The following is an 18,104-nucleotide window of genomic DNA, read 5'->3' as shown; positions in this document are numbered from 1 at the left end:
TAATTGGAAAATTAAATATTTCTTTTTTTCCCATCCTCCTCGAACTTCCAAAGTGGATGCATCGATGATGAGATATATTTTGAGAAGAAGAATTAGAATTAAAATTTTTCCAGTAGATAATACATAGAAATGAGGAGAGCAATAAAGATGGACTCTCCCCCCTACCTTATCTTTCCTCTCTCTCTCTCTCTCTTTGCACGAAATAGCTCATAATATCAGATTGCGTCTCCCTGGTGGCCATCACCGAAATTAAACGCCATCTGGCGCTCAAAGCGAGAGGCGTTGGAGCCGATGTCTCTCTATTGTCTCCATTGTTCGTGTCGCGGCCATTTACGGAGGCGCGTTTCGACCCTATTTGCAAAGCCAGCTATGCGAATTAATCGTCCAATGGCTAATTTGATCCGAACAATTCACCAATTAATGATCGATGATGAACGGTGTTTCGAGATTTAATTTCGTTCGGGATTAAAAAATGAATTTATGGATTATTGGAATTAATCATTCGTTCGAAATTATTGGAAATTTTGTTATGTACTGTGGACATAATATTTATATATTTTCTAGGTTAGTTATTTAAGGGAAATTTTTAATTTAATTTTCTATTTGCTTGTTTTTTGAATTAATTTTTTTTTTTTGAAAATTAAATTTAATTAGAAATCTTAATCGAGATTGGTTTTTCCATCTTTACACCAATAGTTATTGTTCCTGAATGAGTGGTAGCCTCCTTTTTCTCACGTGTTGTTTAGAATTCTTTTTTTAGAATTCTTTGAATAAAGGTTGAATGATAATCAAATTAAATTAAATCGTGTTTTTAATCATATCGAATCAACAAATATAATGCGTCGAATATATCGATTAATAGATATATATTCAGCTCGTTGGTATAATTGAAGTATCGAGTGATTTTGAAAATTTGAATCAGTTTTTTCCGCATCGATAGCTCTTCTAACAATAGATCCCGAAATTATTTTAACCATTGTGATTCCATGGCCAGAGTACATCGATGATCCACAATTTGAAAATATCGAATTCAAAGATACTTCGGAGAATTCATCATTTATAACACGTTTTTAGAAAATTGAAAATTGAAAATCTGTATCAAAGTGTGGACGATTTCGAAATCATCAACATTTTCCACGAAGGCTACTTTTGGGAAAAAGTTCTTTAAAAAAAAAAGAATTTCTTCTTCAAAAGATTGATTGAGCTCGTTTCGTTTGAATTTTGCTTGAAATTCCTAAAAATGGATTTTTCGTAAGCAACAATCACGTCGATATTCGAACGATCAAAGAGAATATCGTCGATCTGACGTAAAAGTATAACATAATCGCGTTAACGAGCACGCTAGGATCGATACTGACGACGATTGGATCAACTTTGTGACGCTAAACGAATCGATCTTTCGCGCGAAGACATAGTCATCCATCGATTTTTCCTAAATGCATGGAACTGGAACGAAGCCAGGCCAGTTGGGAACACAGAAGGACGTTTCGTGAAAAATTGATTACCAGTGTGGTTGAACGTGGACAAGTCTTAACACGTTTCAGTCGATAACTTATGATTGACGTGTCGATTTCGATCATCACGAGAATCTCACTGTGTGCAATAATTATTTTTATACGACAGCTCTTCAAAAAAATTGAACGCAGCTGTATAATTTTGCTCCTTTTATTATATAGAACGACTTCGATTTAATTTCGATGGATGGTCACTTGGATCTCGTTTATTAATAGAATTTTATTTTATTAATGAAACATTTAAATAAAAAAAGTTTTTTAGAAATTTTGATCCGACGATTAAGGCTAAATCAGACTGGGAACAGATTCATCGACAACGATTCGGTATTCCTGATTAGAGACTCACGCGAATGCATGCTAATCCTTGAGATTCCAAATGTTTCTGGGTTAATCTGTCAGGTTATCTGATCGATGGAGAAACTGGATAAGCCTAATACACGATTAAAATTATTTCAGACTCGCTCATATATTTACTTCCACGATGATAAATTTGTCGAAACAACTGTTTGTTCAACAAAATAACATAAGTATAAGTTTTAATCGAAAATCGACCAAAATTCAAACTCTCGTTTAAAAATTCGCAAGAAAAATATTAGTAACTAAAAAAAGGTACTCCAAAAGAAAGACCGGGACTCTAAAGAAAGAGTCAAAGAAAGCATCGCAAGACACAGACTTTCGCTCTTTCAGCCCTCAGGTCAACGAGGCATCGTAACAAATCCGAAACACGTTTGACACGCGTGGCCAACCTGGCAGAGGCACTTCTCACTGCGATGACCCCGGAGATCCGGCAAGGATCGGGATTCCATCATCATCCCTGACCCGGGATAACCACGAAATTGCCAGCATTGCGACCAGCAGCCACCCAACCAACCGTCCCTACTCAAAACCCTCCACCTCGTCAATCCCCTTTCCCTTTGTCGATAAATATCTCACCTCTACATAACCGACCGAGTAACTAGAAATTTCCACAAAATGGACGACGACGACACGGAAGAGAAGCGGGAATCCCTGACCCTGGTGAACAAGCTCTCTTGCAAAGAGACAAAAACTAAATTGCTAGTCTCATCCTCGAAACTCGTGTCCATGAGCTCGAAGCTCGAGGCAAGGCAACGAAACTCCACGGAAAGCTCGGACACCATGGAGTGCGCATCCGAGAACGAAGTGGAGAACATACCAAAGGACGAGGAAGCGTCCGAACCCCTGGTCACCGACGAGAAAGGGAGCAGAATCTGTGGCGGGGATCGTCGTTCCTTGGACGTTGCCCAAGAAGAAGAAGGTGAGACGCTGGTCACCAGTAGTAGCCGCCAACACACCGTGACGAAGACTAGCCTGAAAGTGTGCGAGGAGGAGGGCAGGCCGGTCAGGTTTCCCGGAATCAAGCTAGGTTTCTTCCATCGAAGCCCTCAATCCTCGTCCAGTCAGGAGGATTACGAGCCCGAGGTGAAGAGCCTGTCGAAACTCGAGAAGCAACAGCCTCAACAGCATCTGTTGACCGCGAGAGGCAGCGGCCAGAGCAGCAGCCAGATAACGGCCAAGTCGATGGAAAGTCTGAGAACGTCGAGGAATTTTCTGAGCGCTGACGAACGCTACGTGGACGACTCCAAATCCTTGGAATCCTTGTCAGAGTCTCACGTCTCTGCCGTCTCGAAGTCTCACTACAGAAGCTTTTTGACCTCGTCCACCAGAGACGTGAGGAGGATAGTGACCGTTGAGTCGAAAAGCAGCGACAATCTTCACAGGGAGGAGAGCCTGAACGCCGAGGTTAGACGCGGGCTTTTCGCTAACACGGGGCTGGAGAGGAAGATCCCTCAGAATCTGAGCCTGCCACCCCCCTCAAACGTGTTTTCGTTGACCAGCCCGGGCGGCAGCGACAGAAAGATCACTATACTCAGCCCTCACTCGCCGCTCCAGACGACCGAGTTCCAGTTCTCCCAGACGTTAAAGGCCAGGCGTAAGAAGGCCATCGTCTTGCCGAGGTTGGTGTTGCCCAGAAGCGAATCCGACGTGTTCTTCTCCGAGTGAGTAGCCGGACAACAAGTGGCAAATGGCCACGGTATTTAGGCCTCGGATACGTCGGTTTGCTCTTGCGCTTTGGGCCTGGGATCACGCGCGGCTTCCTTTAATTTCACGACATAATTCTCTCGCAGAATGATTTAGTTAAGTGATCGTGGCATGAATTGGAAAATATCGGATAATACTCGAGTTCGAATTCGAATTTTGTTTTAACTATTTTTGGATTGTTTTAAAATATTGATCATGTTTGAAACTGTTTGAACATGTTTGAAAACGGCCCAGGATAGGATATCGTATCTGATGAGAGTGTTCTTGGGTATGCTCGATTTGTTATATTTAGATAAAGAAAGATAAAGTAACTTGAGTCATGTATCTATCTAGGAGGAGAAAATAGATGGTCTTGAAATTCAATTCGTAAATAAATAAATTTCCAAGCTTTAATCCACGTCACCCTGTCATTGATTAACTTTGCGGTAAGGGTTCATCGGGAAGGAAAGTTGGCGCATGATCCCCCCTCCTTATCATCGTTTCAAATGGTCAGCTTTTAAGCTGTAAACCCTTATCTTAGGATTTCATTTCACGGAAAAACAAGGCAACGTTTACATTTAATTTATTCCACGACGGAAATGCGCGTAATTAAAGCTGAAGAAATTTTATATCGCGGATATTAAATCGCAAAAATTTATTTTTCTTCAACTTCGTACGTAAGAATGTTTAGAAACTGTTTGCACTTTTTATTTTAAAATTTCTAAATTTTATTTTATTTTATTTTATATACGTGTGTAACAAATTAACGCAATGTGAATTCTTCAACGTGGCATTTAATTTAGAATTAGATTTAGGAGAGGATTCACTGAAAAGCGAAATTCTCGCAATTAGATCGAATCTGTACTTGTTTCGATATATTACCAATGATCGGACGTTTTCAAAGTTGAACAGTTCGAACAGAAGATTGGATATGTTAATGATTGATTTGATTCGATTGACGCTCGATCCGAATCTCCGTTTCATTGGCGCAATTTCCGTTTAATCATGGTAGATTGAAATGGTAAGCAGGGGGAAACAATTCTAAAAAGAAATACGTAAATATTTATTACACATTTTTATTATGTTTTCAATTTAATTTTTTTTTAATTTTTCAATTTTACAATTCGGACTTGGATAAAAAAAATTGTTTGAAATGTAATTAAAAAAAAAAGAATTAAAGCATATTTTTGTAAGCAAATATAAAAGCTTGAAAATTCATGAAAAATAGTTGAAGGTATGTAAATAATCGTATTTATATGGTTTTTTTTTTTGAGGAAAAATATATTTCGTAGCGCAATGTGGTTCCTCGAGTCACATTACGATACGCGATGAAATTCGTGGAAGAATTCAGAATTATTGGGAACGTAAATCCTTTGTTAATAGAAAACCAGTTTTTAACTTTTTTTGCAACAGTTTTCACTCGGTAAATATTTTTTCGTCGGTTGAAATATTAAGCGGTATTGTGTAAGCGACTTTGGCGATATAACGTTGGATGAAAATAAATGAAAAATATCCTTCTTGATTGTGAAATATTTTTTAACAAATTTATTATCGAGAAAGAGAGAGAGAAAGAGAGAACGTTCTTTCTTGCGACGGAAGAAAATTTTTACGCGACGAAATTACTTTTCAAAACAGCGTGTTTATTTTAATTTACTACTCTTTTTTTTGTTAAAAAGTTAATTAGATCGAATTTGAACACGAAATACGAAACGATAATATTTTATTTAACGAGAGATAAAACGGAATCTTCTCATAATAGTAATAGTAATCGTTGTTCGTTTTAAAAATTAACGGATTTAATTATTGTTAAACGAATTTGGTTCGTAACGTGACGAAAAACAGGCCACAATAATTAATTATTCATCAATTTCCAAGAATTATTTTATGCAACATTAATAATTATAATGTGAAACAATATTTTCATAAATTATTTACAATCGGTTGTTGGCAAAATTATTGATTACTCTTATTGCACTATTAATCCTAAAACATGTAGATTTATAGCTAAATTACGTAGATTAATATACATATCATTAGAATCGTACATCCATTACTTTATTGACATATATCGAGTAATTGAAAGCAAATTCAAACAGAAATCAACAGATCATTGTTAATATGTATTAATTATAATGTTAAATATTTAATAATTAAATATTTTAAAGAAATTCAAAATTTCTCTTGAAAAATCTCTAATATTGAAATACATATGTATTCATATGACTTAATTCAATTTTTAAAAAGTGAAATTTTTAAAATTTTACAAACAATTCAAAAATAGTTAAACAATTTTTTTTAAATATGCAGTATTATTCATATATAATTTTTCAATGTATATAATTTCTTATAACTTCCACTAAGGTTAATGATCTTTGTGGCATAGAAACAACGCTGTTTTTCAATTGTTACCAAAGTCAAGCTGCATTGCTCATGGTCAATAGTTGGATGGGTGACCGCTTTTGAGAAACAACACACTTTATGTAATTGTTGTGTTTTGATAGTTCCAAATTCCATTTAATGTATATATATATATGTATATATATTTATTTGTATTGGTCCTTGGGAATTAATAATCACAAGATTAGTATTAATGTTTAACAATAATAACAACAATTAACAATAATCCTTGTTTTGTGTTTAAGCTTATATAATTTAATAGGTGAATGAGGTGACCGCTTGTGGGAACAATACCTAATCATATATTAGTTTAATGGTTCAGAACTTTATCTTAATTATGGTCTCAAACTTAATACAATAACCGCAGCAAGTCAATTAACAATATTAAACCACAAAACAAATATGACGAATATTTCCTCTAAAAAGATTGAACAGGAATCGCTTTGTTACTGATATTAACAAAATCCATTTTCAAGATAAAAATTGAATTTTCAATATATATATATATATGGACTAATATTGATTAAACAAAACAAACATCACGAATACTTTTTAAATTTAATTATATAAAAATTGAAAAAAAGAAAAGCTTTTTAACTCATGTAAAAAAGCTCAATTCAGTTTCGGGATATAAAAATTTGGTGTTAAATTTCTACAGTGTATTACGAATGGCTGACTGTATCGATTGACAACAAACACCAATCCAATATACCTACTTCTTTAAAAATTATGGATTTCAAATTATATACGGAAGAAAAAGCTTAGTCTTGTAAAAAACACTTTGTTGCTGGTATCTCAATTATTTCACGTTCGAGATAAAGAAAAAAATGGATTTCAAATTCCCTAACAATGTGTTTCGCGTATTCGCGATGGACTTTTGTATCGGCGTTTAACCTATTTTTTCCTGGAAACGTAGCTAGAAGCAATGATAAAAAGCCGCCGATTCAACGACTGTCGCTGACCACCACGTGTGCGTGACTAGAGTGAGGTAGGTCAGTGAGTCGGCGCGAACAGAAAGAGAAAGAGAGAGAGACAGAGAAAGAGAGATGTAATTTAAGCATTAAAAATTACGGCCCTCTTTAAGCGACGATATCTCGGAAACGGAACGTGGTATCGACACGATTAAAAAGTTATTCAGCGGTGGATTTTTATGCTTTTTAAACGACATTAAAAACCTTTTAATTGAATTTTATACTTTTATGGAACAAATAAGATCGTAACTTTTTAATAGCGTTAAAATTAAAATCATCATCACGACAATTTTGTTCCAATTAGTATTAGAACTCCCTTGCCAGCCGAGTAATCGTGATTGAATCAAAATTAATGAATTGTCCATCGAGTAATAAATCATTACTCGAACGATACACATTTTACGATATTTAAGACTTCAAAAAAACGGGAGGGAATTTTTTATACTCGATCGGATATAAATAAGAAAGTTTTGAATATTTGTGTAACAAAAATTAAAAATTCCAAAAGCTTGAAATAGTTGAACTGGATACGTTTATCTCGAAATCGAATTTGCATCAAGATGGGATAATTAACGATCGCGTGGTGGGCTGTTATAATGCGATTACCGTTGCAAATTAATTCCGCGGGTATCTCGGCCCAGGAGCAAACAGTGCGCGTCGCGGATCGATTGTTCGAGGATTCGATACACGATACCCAACGTTCAATCTTTCTGATAATGTACAACCTTGTTCAAATTGCAAAATGATATATCGTTCGGTGATAAATTTAGATCGAAAGGGAGATTCATTCTTCGTATCATACAGCATGAGAATTCCATACGTGAGATTTAATGAAGCAGATAAGCATGTAAAAATATTACGATAAAGTTTGTGATAAAAAAATTTTTTTACTCATATATATATATATATGAAGACAATGCTCGTTATTTATTGGTTATTTGATTTATTATGTATTCATTCTGCGTTCCATGCATCACTAGAGCTACGATCGATAGATAAACAATGATTAGGAATGAAAAGATATCGTGCAAAGCATAGGAAAATAATTTTCGTAATTTTGAAAAAGTTCAACATTATAAGTGGAAGCGAAATGAGAGAATGATTTCATGATTTTTTATATAATTATTTTAGTAATACCAATTCAATTCGTTTTGTCTGCATAATATATTACAGGATGATAATTCTTAATTTTATTCTGATTATTATTCTATTGATTCAACAACACATCTGGAAATTGTATCTCTTCTTTTTCAAACAAAGTGGTTTTAATAACGCTACTCTAATTTTCAAGCGCATAATCATATTTCAAGGGAATTAGAAACCTGTACCTCCATTCGAGAGAAAATGACGGCGTTTCGTATGCACTGTCCTAATAATACTTCCTCAAGAATCTACTTATGCTTATCGCTCTGACCCACTTAATCCACGCGATCACGTGGAGAGTGGACTCCTCGACTTTCTTATTTGAATCGAAACTTAGATACGCTTTCTTTTCCCATAAATGATGGATTTATAAACGTTTATATCCTCCGTGGGATATAATTCGATACCGATTTTCTTTACCTTTAGAACAAGTTAGGTGAAAAAGTAATGATGATAGATGTTTAAATAAACATTATATTTACAAAATATGTTTAGATAGGTTTATGTGTGTAATTAAAGATGATCGATCAATGATTTCTTTTTAAGAGTAAAATGTGAAAGGATGCAATTGATTTGTGATATGTGCAATCGTGCAAGTTGGGATGAAATTTTTGACGAAGAATATCAGTGAAGATAAATATTAAATATAATTTTTTTTTAAATTGATTAAATTTTAAGAAGAATGTATCGACAGTTAAAAATTGGATAATAAAAAGAATATACAGAATTGAAAATTTCGAGAATTGAGGAATTAAGGAATTTAGAAGATTTTAAGGATTTTAATATGAAAATTATGGAATGTGATTTATAATTACAAAAGTTTGGTTAATCGATTCGAATTGTAATTATTTCCAAAATTACGTTTGATAACGTTTCTGGCTTTGTATCTGACAAACGACGTGTTCCAATTGTTTGTGCTTAATTCGAAGTTTGAGAATATATTTTGACACGATCACAATGTTCATCATTCGTATCAATCAATGGATAGGGCATTTTTCTATAAAAATTCAGAAATATAAAAATTTTCGAATTTTATAGTTCATTGAAACGAATTAAGTTAAAGTAAATTAATTGAAAAAAATTATTTAAAAAAAATTGTAAATTGTACGATATATTTTAATATATTTTTCATTTGAAATCGTGCCATAAAATCAAATAAAATTCAATATTTTTTCTTCCGATATCACAACAATATTATAATATAATAAAAGTAGAACACGAAATAAGATACATTGAAATAATATATTTTCATTAATCTTGTAAAACAATCTTGGTGATACAATTGCCATTATCACCTTTTATATAATCGCTCGAAATATTCGCATAAAGCCACTAATAAAATTTAATTACCATCAAGGTTCTTGTAATCTTTCACGCTCAAATACATCGGTTTCCATTCGGTTGAACAAATTTCCATCTCGTTTCCGTTTAAATTACACGATCGTGGCAATTTGTCGCGTAAATATATCTCGAAACGTACACATTGTAACAGGAAATGTAACCAACTCGATTTAGAAGATTTGTTTAAGCGTGATTGGCCATAGTAATTGAAACGAGGTACAACCATTGATTAGAAATATTGGTATGTGAAAATGAATTTCTGCTTCCTTTCTGCAAGATATTTGAACGCAAACACGAAACTATATAGATACAAATTTGAAAAGGTTGAATCGCTATTTCACAGACTTTCGTGGCATTTTGTATTTGTGTCGATGATTCATAGACTACAAAGAAGGTCACATGCCATGAGGCAGAGTGTGTATATCAGTGTGTGACATATGATTCCTTCCTGGAAACGTTAGATATGTCTCAATTATTCCTATTATTGTTTCTTTGGGCTATACGACGTCGATAAGTTTTATATTTTGTTTAAAAAAATCTTTTATATTTGAAATTGATGCATGTGGAAAATTAATTCTATAAGTTTTTTTTTTAAAAACACGATATTGCGAATGAAATTTTTATAGCGAAATCAATAATTCTTGGAAAATTATTTATGAAGCAAATTCATAGTAATTTTCTTATAGCGCCAATATCGAGGAGTTTTTGAACTAACGCGATAGACGAGTTTTTGCGCTAATGTGCTACGTCGATAATACGCTATCTCATGTTGGTAATGCAGAATCTGTTTTACCAACCAAAATTTCATACAAACGGAATTCTCATTCGGGAGTATAGAGGTAAGCACCGAAATTCTTATAATAAATCAATAACCAGATCCATACGAGTCTTTCTTCCTCCTTTAATGGTAAAGTAGTTCCATCTTGGTTCATTTCTAGTTAGTAAATTTTATCGTTTTAATCGTAATATGTTTTTTACTATATAGTCGTAAAGTGATAATATATGATATTAACTGGAAATAGTACGGAAGCTTTCTTGAACTTTATAAGATAATAATGGATATTATTTTTTAACAAAATTTCAAACACTTTTTTTTAATAATTGATTCAAAAAATTAGGATAATATCATTATATTAGAAAAATCACAATTTATTCCCAACTCTAAATCACAAGTTATTTCCAATTAAAAAATTTCTAGATCTGTAATAAATAAAAACACGAACACGAGAAATTTTCAAATTTTTATCGATAAATCTTTAACGATAACTCGATGCAATCTCTTCTTTGATATATTGAGAAACAAAATTTTCTAAGATTTCTTTACACCGTGTGTCAAAGAATTTTTCAATTCTTTAAATTCTCGTTGACACACGAAACCCGATCTCTTCTCTGATCGGTTTTCATCACGAGGCGGAAAAAAGGCATCGATTTTCTTTCACCAATTCAAAAGTTCATCTTTACCAGATCCCATTACACGATTGCTCGTGCTCGTCGTATTACACTGTGCAGCTTGAAATGGGTCTCCCTCTTCAGGTGAAGTTTCAGGGACATCACGACCGCTTTCACGAGCTTTTCCAAGATGTTTCTCGAGGTTAAAAGCTTCGTTCGAGTGTCTGCTCCCCGCCTCCGAGACGATGAAGCTGAAAAATGTAGATTCGATCGGGGCCTCCCGGGGGCTAAGGTTTAACGTAATGGAAGTAACTCGAGTTAAATTGTTCGATTCGATAAGACTTCCACTTGTCCCCCCTATTTCATCGATGATTTAGGTTAATACATATTTCACTAACATTTCTAAAGAATTTTCTCGTCTCTCTCCCTCCTCCGTAAAGAAACGTAAATATATTTAATTTGAAATTGAATTTTCGACACGCCTCCTTCGAATTTTAAATCATGCGAGTTCGCATTCAAATATTCAAACTAGATAACAAAATGGAATTTTACTCAGGAGACAAGATATTCACAAAACGTCCCACTATGAGAGATAAGAATTCGGCAAATTGAGGGAACGAGAGGGGAAACATAATTGAAATGAAGTAAGACGGAAAACGAATTGAAATGAACTCTAGGTTACACCAGGTCGTAAGAAGAACTGTTAACCTTTAACTTTTCCCGCGTTAGTTTCTCTTCCGTGATGCTAATAGTTGGCGTGCGTAGGTTCAATATTGCAACGAAATCGTTGACGTAACCTACCACCTTCGCCTCGTATCCTGTCCACGGTGTTTATAACCATGACACACGGTGTACGTTACGCGGGTCATGGTTCTTTTCCCCTATCGCCGGGATGTGATCTAGTGATTTTTCTCGCTCGCCTCGCCTCCCTTATCCCTACCTCCTCGTTTCTCGCGTGTCTGGAAACAAGATTGAGAAGGTGGAGAAGATTTATGACTGTGTATATTTACAGGGAGTGTGTGTAGAGAAGATATTTTTTTTTCTTTTTTTTTTTTTTTTTTTTAGAATGATGTAATTTGGAAAAGTTTCGAAAGTTGTTATATTTTGAAAAGTGAACAATTATTTCGTTGATCATTCCTTCATCTTTGGATATTTGGATGTATAAAGATAAAACGTTTGTCATCGTTGAAACGATCGATTCATCAAATATTTTTCGTCAATTGTATTCTCGTATTCGATTCTTGGAAATATTTATTTCTGATGGGAAGAATGCGATTTTATATTATATTTCATTGGTTGAAAGAGTGGAGAGCATCGGTACGGAGGAAGGGTCTCGACATTGCACCCTCCCATCTTTCCATTGATTTTGAACATCGTGGGTGTGTCGCTGAGCACGTGGTTCCTGAGTGTACGCTGGAAAATATTCGCCTAACCTATTTCATTCAATGGATCCTAATTTAATTCAATTTATATCTCATCTCCTTGTAAAACTTTCAAAATTCGTCTCGAAATTTGATCTCGATTTTCAAATATGTTTCTTCGATGCGATTTTTCGCATCGATATTTTAAGAAAAAAATTTTTTTTTTAATCCTAAAATATCTTTAAAAAAATCTTAAAAATAATTATCTTAATTATTATTTGAACGTGCATATCGATTTTCAAGGGATATCGAAGAGAAGGGAAAACGAATGCTCGTTGAATTTAAGCTTCAATGTGATGAAAAATTAGGACGAGGCATAATTTAGTATACAACCAAGTGTTCTACGCTCAATAGAATTTTGCTAAATGTTCCCTCTAGACCGAGGCCAAAAGCGGACCAGGAACGAAATAGGAACAAAACCCGTGGTGAGTTTGGGCGAGACGAGTAAGCTCATTGAAACTTCTCTTTTCAAGCATTGTGTCCATGTGTGCTAAGTGTAGCGTGTGCGTGTCTCTGTAATGCTCTCCGTTAACTCTGTTGCACCAGTGAACTCGGTTGCATCTGTAAACCGCACGAAACGAAGAAATTATACGAGGATGGAAATGAAAATTTCATATCCCCGCCAAAAGAAAGAAATAAGAATTTATCGTATTTTTCTTTCCTCCTCTTTAAACGCGTTATCCACTTTTAAAAAACGAGAACAATAATGGAGAACAATAAAACGATTTCGATAACATCAATTCGACAAAATTAGAGTTTTGTCGAACGATGAAAAATAAATAAAAATCTTTAAATATGACGTGCAAGATCTGGTGTAATAACAAGCAGACTCTCTTTCTCTCTCTTCTTTCGATTTTCCTCTCCAAACATTCTCTTCGTTCTGTGAGAAACTTTTAGAACAATTCGTTCTAATTATTCTTCAAGATTTGAAATTCGTGTCGATCTATGTACGAAGGAATCCTAAAAGATCGCCTGCCTTTCTTAATTTCAAAACGAAAATCTCTATTCAATCCCAAGCGTGGAAATGGAGAAGAAAGCCAATCCCTAAATCTCTCTTCAAAACTCTCGGTTAACTCCATCCCATAATTCTGTCAAATCTCCATCTATTCAAAATCTATTTCCAAGCTTATCTCGAAAAGCAATTAATGATTCTGAAGCTCGAACAACAGCCCGATCGAAAAATCTCCCGAAATTGTAGGAAAAGAATCCGAACGATGACCCTCCTCCCCCCCCTCTCCTGAAGATTCAACTTCAAAACTTCAACAAACCCGTCCCAACCCTCGTTTTCGCCCTTCCTTAATCCCACCCTCGCCTCGAAACCGGAGGAAACAGAAGCAAGGAACCCGAAGGATTCTCGTCCAGGATGAGGAGAGGAGGAGGAGGAGGAGGAGAGGGAGGAGAGTCTCGCCCTCGCCTCGAGCTACAAAAAAAAAAAGAAAAAAAAAAGAGACAGAGAAGAAGAAGAGAAGAAGAACGGCGGTCGGCATGGATCCACCCCCGGGCGTCTCTGGTGATTCCACCCCCTCCAGAGTGGCGGCGTGATCGTTTTCGGTGGCGAAGGAGGCGCTGGCGTCGACGCAGCCCCTCTCTTTCGCTCCAACGTGTCTACCAACCCCCCCCCTCCCCTCCCCTCCCCTCCACGGCACATCATCCATCCGAGGAAGTTTACATTTTCGCGGGCACGTTGCTGCTGGCAGCGTCTCTCTCTCTCTCTCTCTCTCTCACTCTCCGCCGCCGCTCCCGCCCTCTCTCGAGTACGCGTTCAGGATACGCTCGTTCGTTGGTTTGGTTGGCTCGGCTCGGCTCGGCTCGGTTCTGGTGTCCGCCAGTTACGCGAATTTCGCCGAGGAGACGCGAGTTTTCGTCGAGGGAGAAGCGATCCTTGCGCGGACGTGGCCGACCTCTGACCGACCAAAGCCGCCGCCGTCGCCGTCCACATAACCCTGGCTTCCGGTTTTCCTTCCCCGGCCGAAACCATGAACCGACGCCTGGCTGTGGACCACCACCCGGTCACGTGAGCCGTTTTCTCTTCCCCCCCCCTCCCCCCCCGAAAGGGGAAGGGGCGAAAGGTGCCAGCAGGCCTCCTCCTGCCGGGGAAGGGGGTGAAAAGTGGAGTCCACGTGGAGTGTCCCCCTGCTGGAGTGACAATTGGGGGATGTTGTGGACACGTCGGCTATGAACGATTGAACGATTGTTGGGGGGACGCGAGGGGGTGAGCGCGTTCAGGGGGTGGTTGATGGTGTGATTTGATTTTGATTTGATGATTGTGATTGTTTTGGGGGAGGGGGTGGATATTCGGGTGGTGTCTTATTGCCTCCCCCTTTTGGGGGTGGATAGAGACGGTCTTGGAAACGAGGCGAAGGTCGGGGAGGAGGAGGAAAGCTTGGAGATTGGTCGGTCGTTTGGTTATTGGAAAATTGGAAATCGGGCTTGGCTGTATCTATAAGTGATGTATGTATATGTATATATATACATATATTTGCTTTTGAAAATTAAAAGTTGAAGAGATAGATCGACGATGGAACCTAGTGATAAGTTCTTCTGGAACTCGTGACCGAGGGGAATGAAATTTTTAATAACGCGACACGAGTGGGGGAGGGGGTCCAAGGATTGAAATTTCAACGATTGATCTTGTGGCTGTTGGATTATTGAAAAAAAAAAAAAAAAAAGAAAAGGATAATTACTTGTCAGTGAATTTTCGATGAGTTACAACTCGTGCCAATTAATTAGAAGTATCTGTCCTCTGCTGTTGACGAATAAAAGAAAAAGAAAAAGGAAAAACGGAGTTGGAGCACTTGATCGAACGAAAAACTTCCAATTTTTACATTAACGAATCTTGTGAATATTAATATCGACAACTGATCGTCCTCAACGACTCCTCAATCGTTTTCAGAAGAATAATCTATCTAATAATAACGTTCTGCAAACATCGATTCTCCTATATTATCCATCACGGATCATCGAATTGACGAATCGATCTCGAAGAATCAAGAATTCGAGATTCAGCCTGCTCTCCTCGAATTGGAAGGATCTCGCGTGTAATCCCACAATTTTCGTCGAAAGCTCGTGCTTCGAAAGGTCGACAGAGTTGCATCGCCACGAACTTCCCTCTTCCTATTTCTCTTCCCCTCTTATCGCCGTTCCTATCCTCGACAGACCCCCCGGCAAAATTAGCATAATCGGGATGATCGAAGGAGCCAATTAGCCCGATTAATCTGCAATATAATTGCACCGAGACGGAAGAGGAATATCCGAGAAATTAATCCGAATTCGCCTAGTAAAAAGTGTTCGAAAATCTGATGGAGAAAGCTTAAACGTAAATCGTATATTCTAGTGATATTCTAGTGACCAAGCATTCTCCGTAAGTTTTAAGAAATTTTTACGCAACTCTTACGAGTATGAGAGAGGGTGCCACCTCGTTGATATATTCATCACTCGTCGAAAGACGGAAACGTCGTCACTGTCATCAGATCTGCCCGTTGGAACGAAGACTCGAGTCGAGTTTGACCAAGTTTGATATTACGTATAACTTGACTACTGCTTGAAAGTTTGTTAGACGTCGTATTTTTCAAAGGATCATCGTCTGGAGAACAGTGTTCTTTTGTTTGGAGTGTGTGGTTTCGCCCAATTGTGAGGATGCACGCCGCAGGTCAGTGGGCGAGTTCGAGGAAGCGGAAGAACGATTCTGTCGGGCGTCTGTCGGGTGTCTGGTCGCTATTACGTCACGTAGATTCCTGGAAGAGGTGAAGCCAAAAGGGTTGGCCACGGAGGATGGGTCAGGACTGGTGTGCACGTAGAAGGAAACGTTCTAGCAGCGGTTGCTGCCCCTGCGGACCACGTGTTCATCCCTCAAGTAGGTTAGTGAGAGCCAGGGTTAAACTTTTTCTCCCTCTGTTTGAACGTGTTTGATACCTTGTTTGTCAAGGTTTATATAGGATAATGTACGATGTTTGATTAGTTATTTATTTTTTTTCTTTTAACGCAGAAAGTCTAGTTTGTTGGATAGAAGGTTGGGATTAATTTGTTGGGATAAATTAAATTTATCTTTGTTAGGTAAGTTAAGAAGAAACTTGACTTGACTTTCATTTTTTTTCAAATTATCAGAAGTTTAAATTGAATAAATTCAGTTTTGAAATTGAATTAAAATTTATTTAAGGCAAGTTGGCAAGAGTTCAGGAGAAATTGAACCTCTCGATGTGAGAGAGTTTTATTTTTTAAAAGGATTTCTCTCGTGAAATACGAATAAAAATTTGAAACTCTCTACGGAGGTTGTATAAATGGAAGATTGACTATTTAAGAGATCTCTCTCTCTCTTTAAGGGGAAAAATTTTCCTCAAAGACATCGTCTTTAAAGGAAAAGAAGTCTGGAATCAATTTTTTAAGACGGTTTAAAATTTTTCAAAGTGAATAAATGTTTGATGCTACTTCTCCTTTCGAAGGTCGACTTTCGAATGATCGATAAAAAAACATGATGCCAAAAAATGAGAAAAAATTTTATAAAATTGTTGTCCTGTTTGTTAAATTTAGGGGGCTCATGAATAATTGCTCAGGTAAATAATGGATGTTTAATAATTTGAAATATCCAAGAAATGTTGCAAGAAAGAATATTTTTTTTCATAAATTAAAGTAAGAAAAGGAAGTTAAATTGCACGAGAAATAATATAATAAAAGAATGGATTTATATAAATTTTAGAATAAAAAGAAAGGAAACAATCCAATATTTGAATTTCATTTTATTTCCCATCCTCAAAGTTCTCAATTGATTCTCTGACAATTTGATCTCTAGCATGATTTATAAGAATTTCGTGACTGATTGTTTCTTAAGAATGTCACGATATTTCAACTTCAGATACGCAAAAGTGATAAAAGACTAAAGACGGAAACAGTTAGAAGAAAATTAAGTTGTCAATTAGGTAAATTATATTTTTCTCGCGTTAACTTGAGCGTTATTTAAATCAATTTACACAAGTATCGTATCGTTCATAACCTATCAGATAGAAAGTTCTCTTAGAATTTATTTAAGATAATTGAAAAATGAGATAACGCGATATCTCATCGATGCTCGAAATCTCCAAAAAGTCTTAAAAATTTCCAAAAAGTCTGTCAAAAATCAACGACGAGAAATTACCAAGTTTTCCGAGCCGAAACCGAACGAATGCATGAATCTATTTTCGAAAATGGGCGCGAAATCGGTCACGTTCCTGATTAAACTCGAATTCCCGATTACAGCTGCCATTGTTCACCGTCTTCTTCTCAAACCCTGAGAGATATCCCCTGGAATATTATTTCCTGAAGTCGTGATGCTTCGTTAGAGAGGAGTATGATATTCGTGACCAGAATATCGCGAGATCCTTCGATTCTCGTGAATTTTGTCATGAATTCTGTGCCACCCTCGTTCCATGTATATTATTTTAATATTGGAAGAGAAATCGTTTATTAAACTTCGACTCTTTCGATTTCCTTTTCTTATAAAAAAGAAAAAAAATGTATTATAAAACTTTTTCCTTTTTTCTTCCAAACATTTTCCATACTTACTCTATACTTACTTTTCATAGGAGCTTTTGAGATATCGATATATTCCATAAAAAAAGAAAAAGTAGAAACTAAGGTTAAAAAAAATAAAAAATTCGATCGTTTTTCGTTTTCCTTTTTTCTTTTTCTTTTTTTTTTTTTATTCTACTGGAAATGATTGAAATTCTTCTTCTCGACTCATATAAAAATAACAGCATCTTCTATGTTACGATATTAAATACATTATCTTTCTGTCACCTTCTGTCAAAGATGATTTAAAAATAATTTAATTATATATCCTTTCGAAATTTTTCTTCAAACTGTAAAGTCCAATTAGCCTAGGGAACCAGGGATAGTTCTTCGAACGATTTCTCGTT

At 36.2% G+C, this 18,104-nt stretch overlaps 1 protein-coding gene across 5 annotated transcripts in view; it reads left to right on the top strand.

Moving 5' to 3' along the window:
• The window catches only part of LOC122717208 (cAMP-specific 3',5'-cyclic phosphodiesterase), a 164,534-nt gene that overhangs the window by 20,932 nt on the left and 125,498 nt on the right, over window positions 1-18,104 (top strand). For 4 of the 5 annotated variants that reach the window (XM_043941051.1, XM_043941053.1, XM_043941050.1 and 1 more), the window contains exon 2: window positions 2,202-3,532. In XM_043941051.1, coding sequence (XP_043796986.1) covers window positions 2,487-3,532 — 1,046 coding nt within the window. In that variant the 5' untranslated portion in view covers window positions 2,202-2,486. The remainder of the gene's footprint in view (window positions 1-2,201; window positions 3,533-18,104) is intronic. The other variant, XM_043941052.1, reaches the window with a different exon arrangement.

Source organism: Apis laboriosa, unplaced genomic scaffold (assembly GCF_014066325.1).
Source record: "Apis laboriosa isolate Shangri-la unplaced genomic scaffold, ASM1406632v1 scaffold4_cov146, whole genome shotgun sequence".
In the NCBI taxonomy this organism is placed as follows: Eukaryota; Metazoa; Arthropoda; class Insecta; order Hymenoptera; family Apidae; genus Apis; species Apis laboriosa.
Note: the sequence above shows the minus strand (reverse complement) of the source record. Positions and strands in the feature narration are given on the sequence as shown.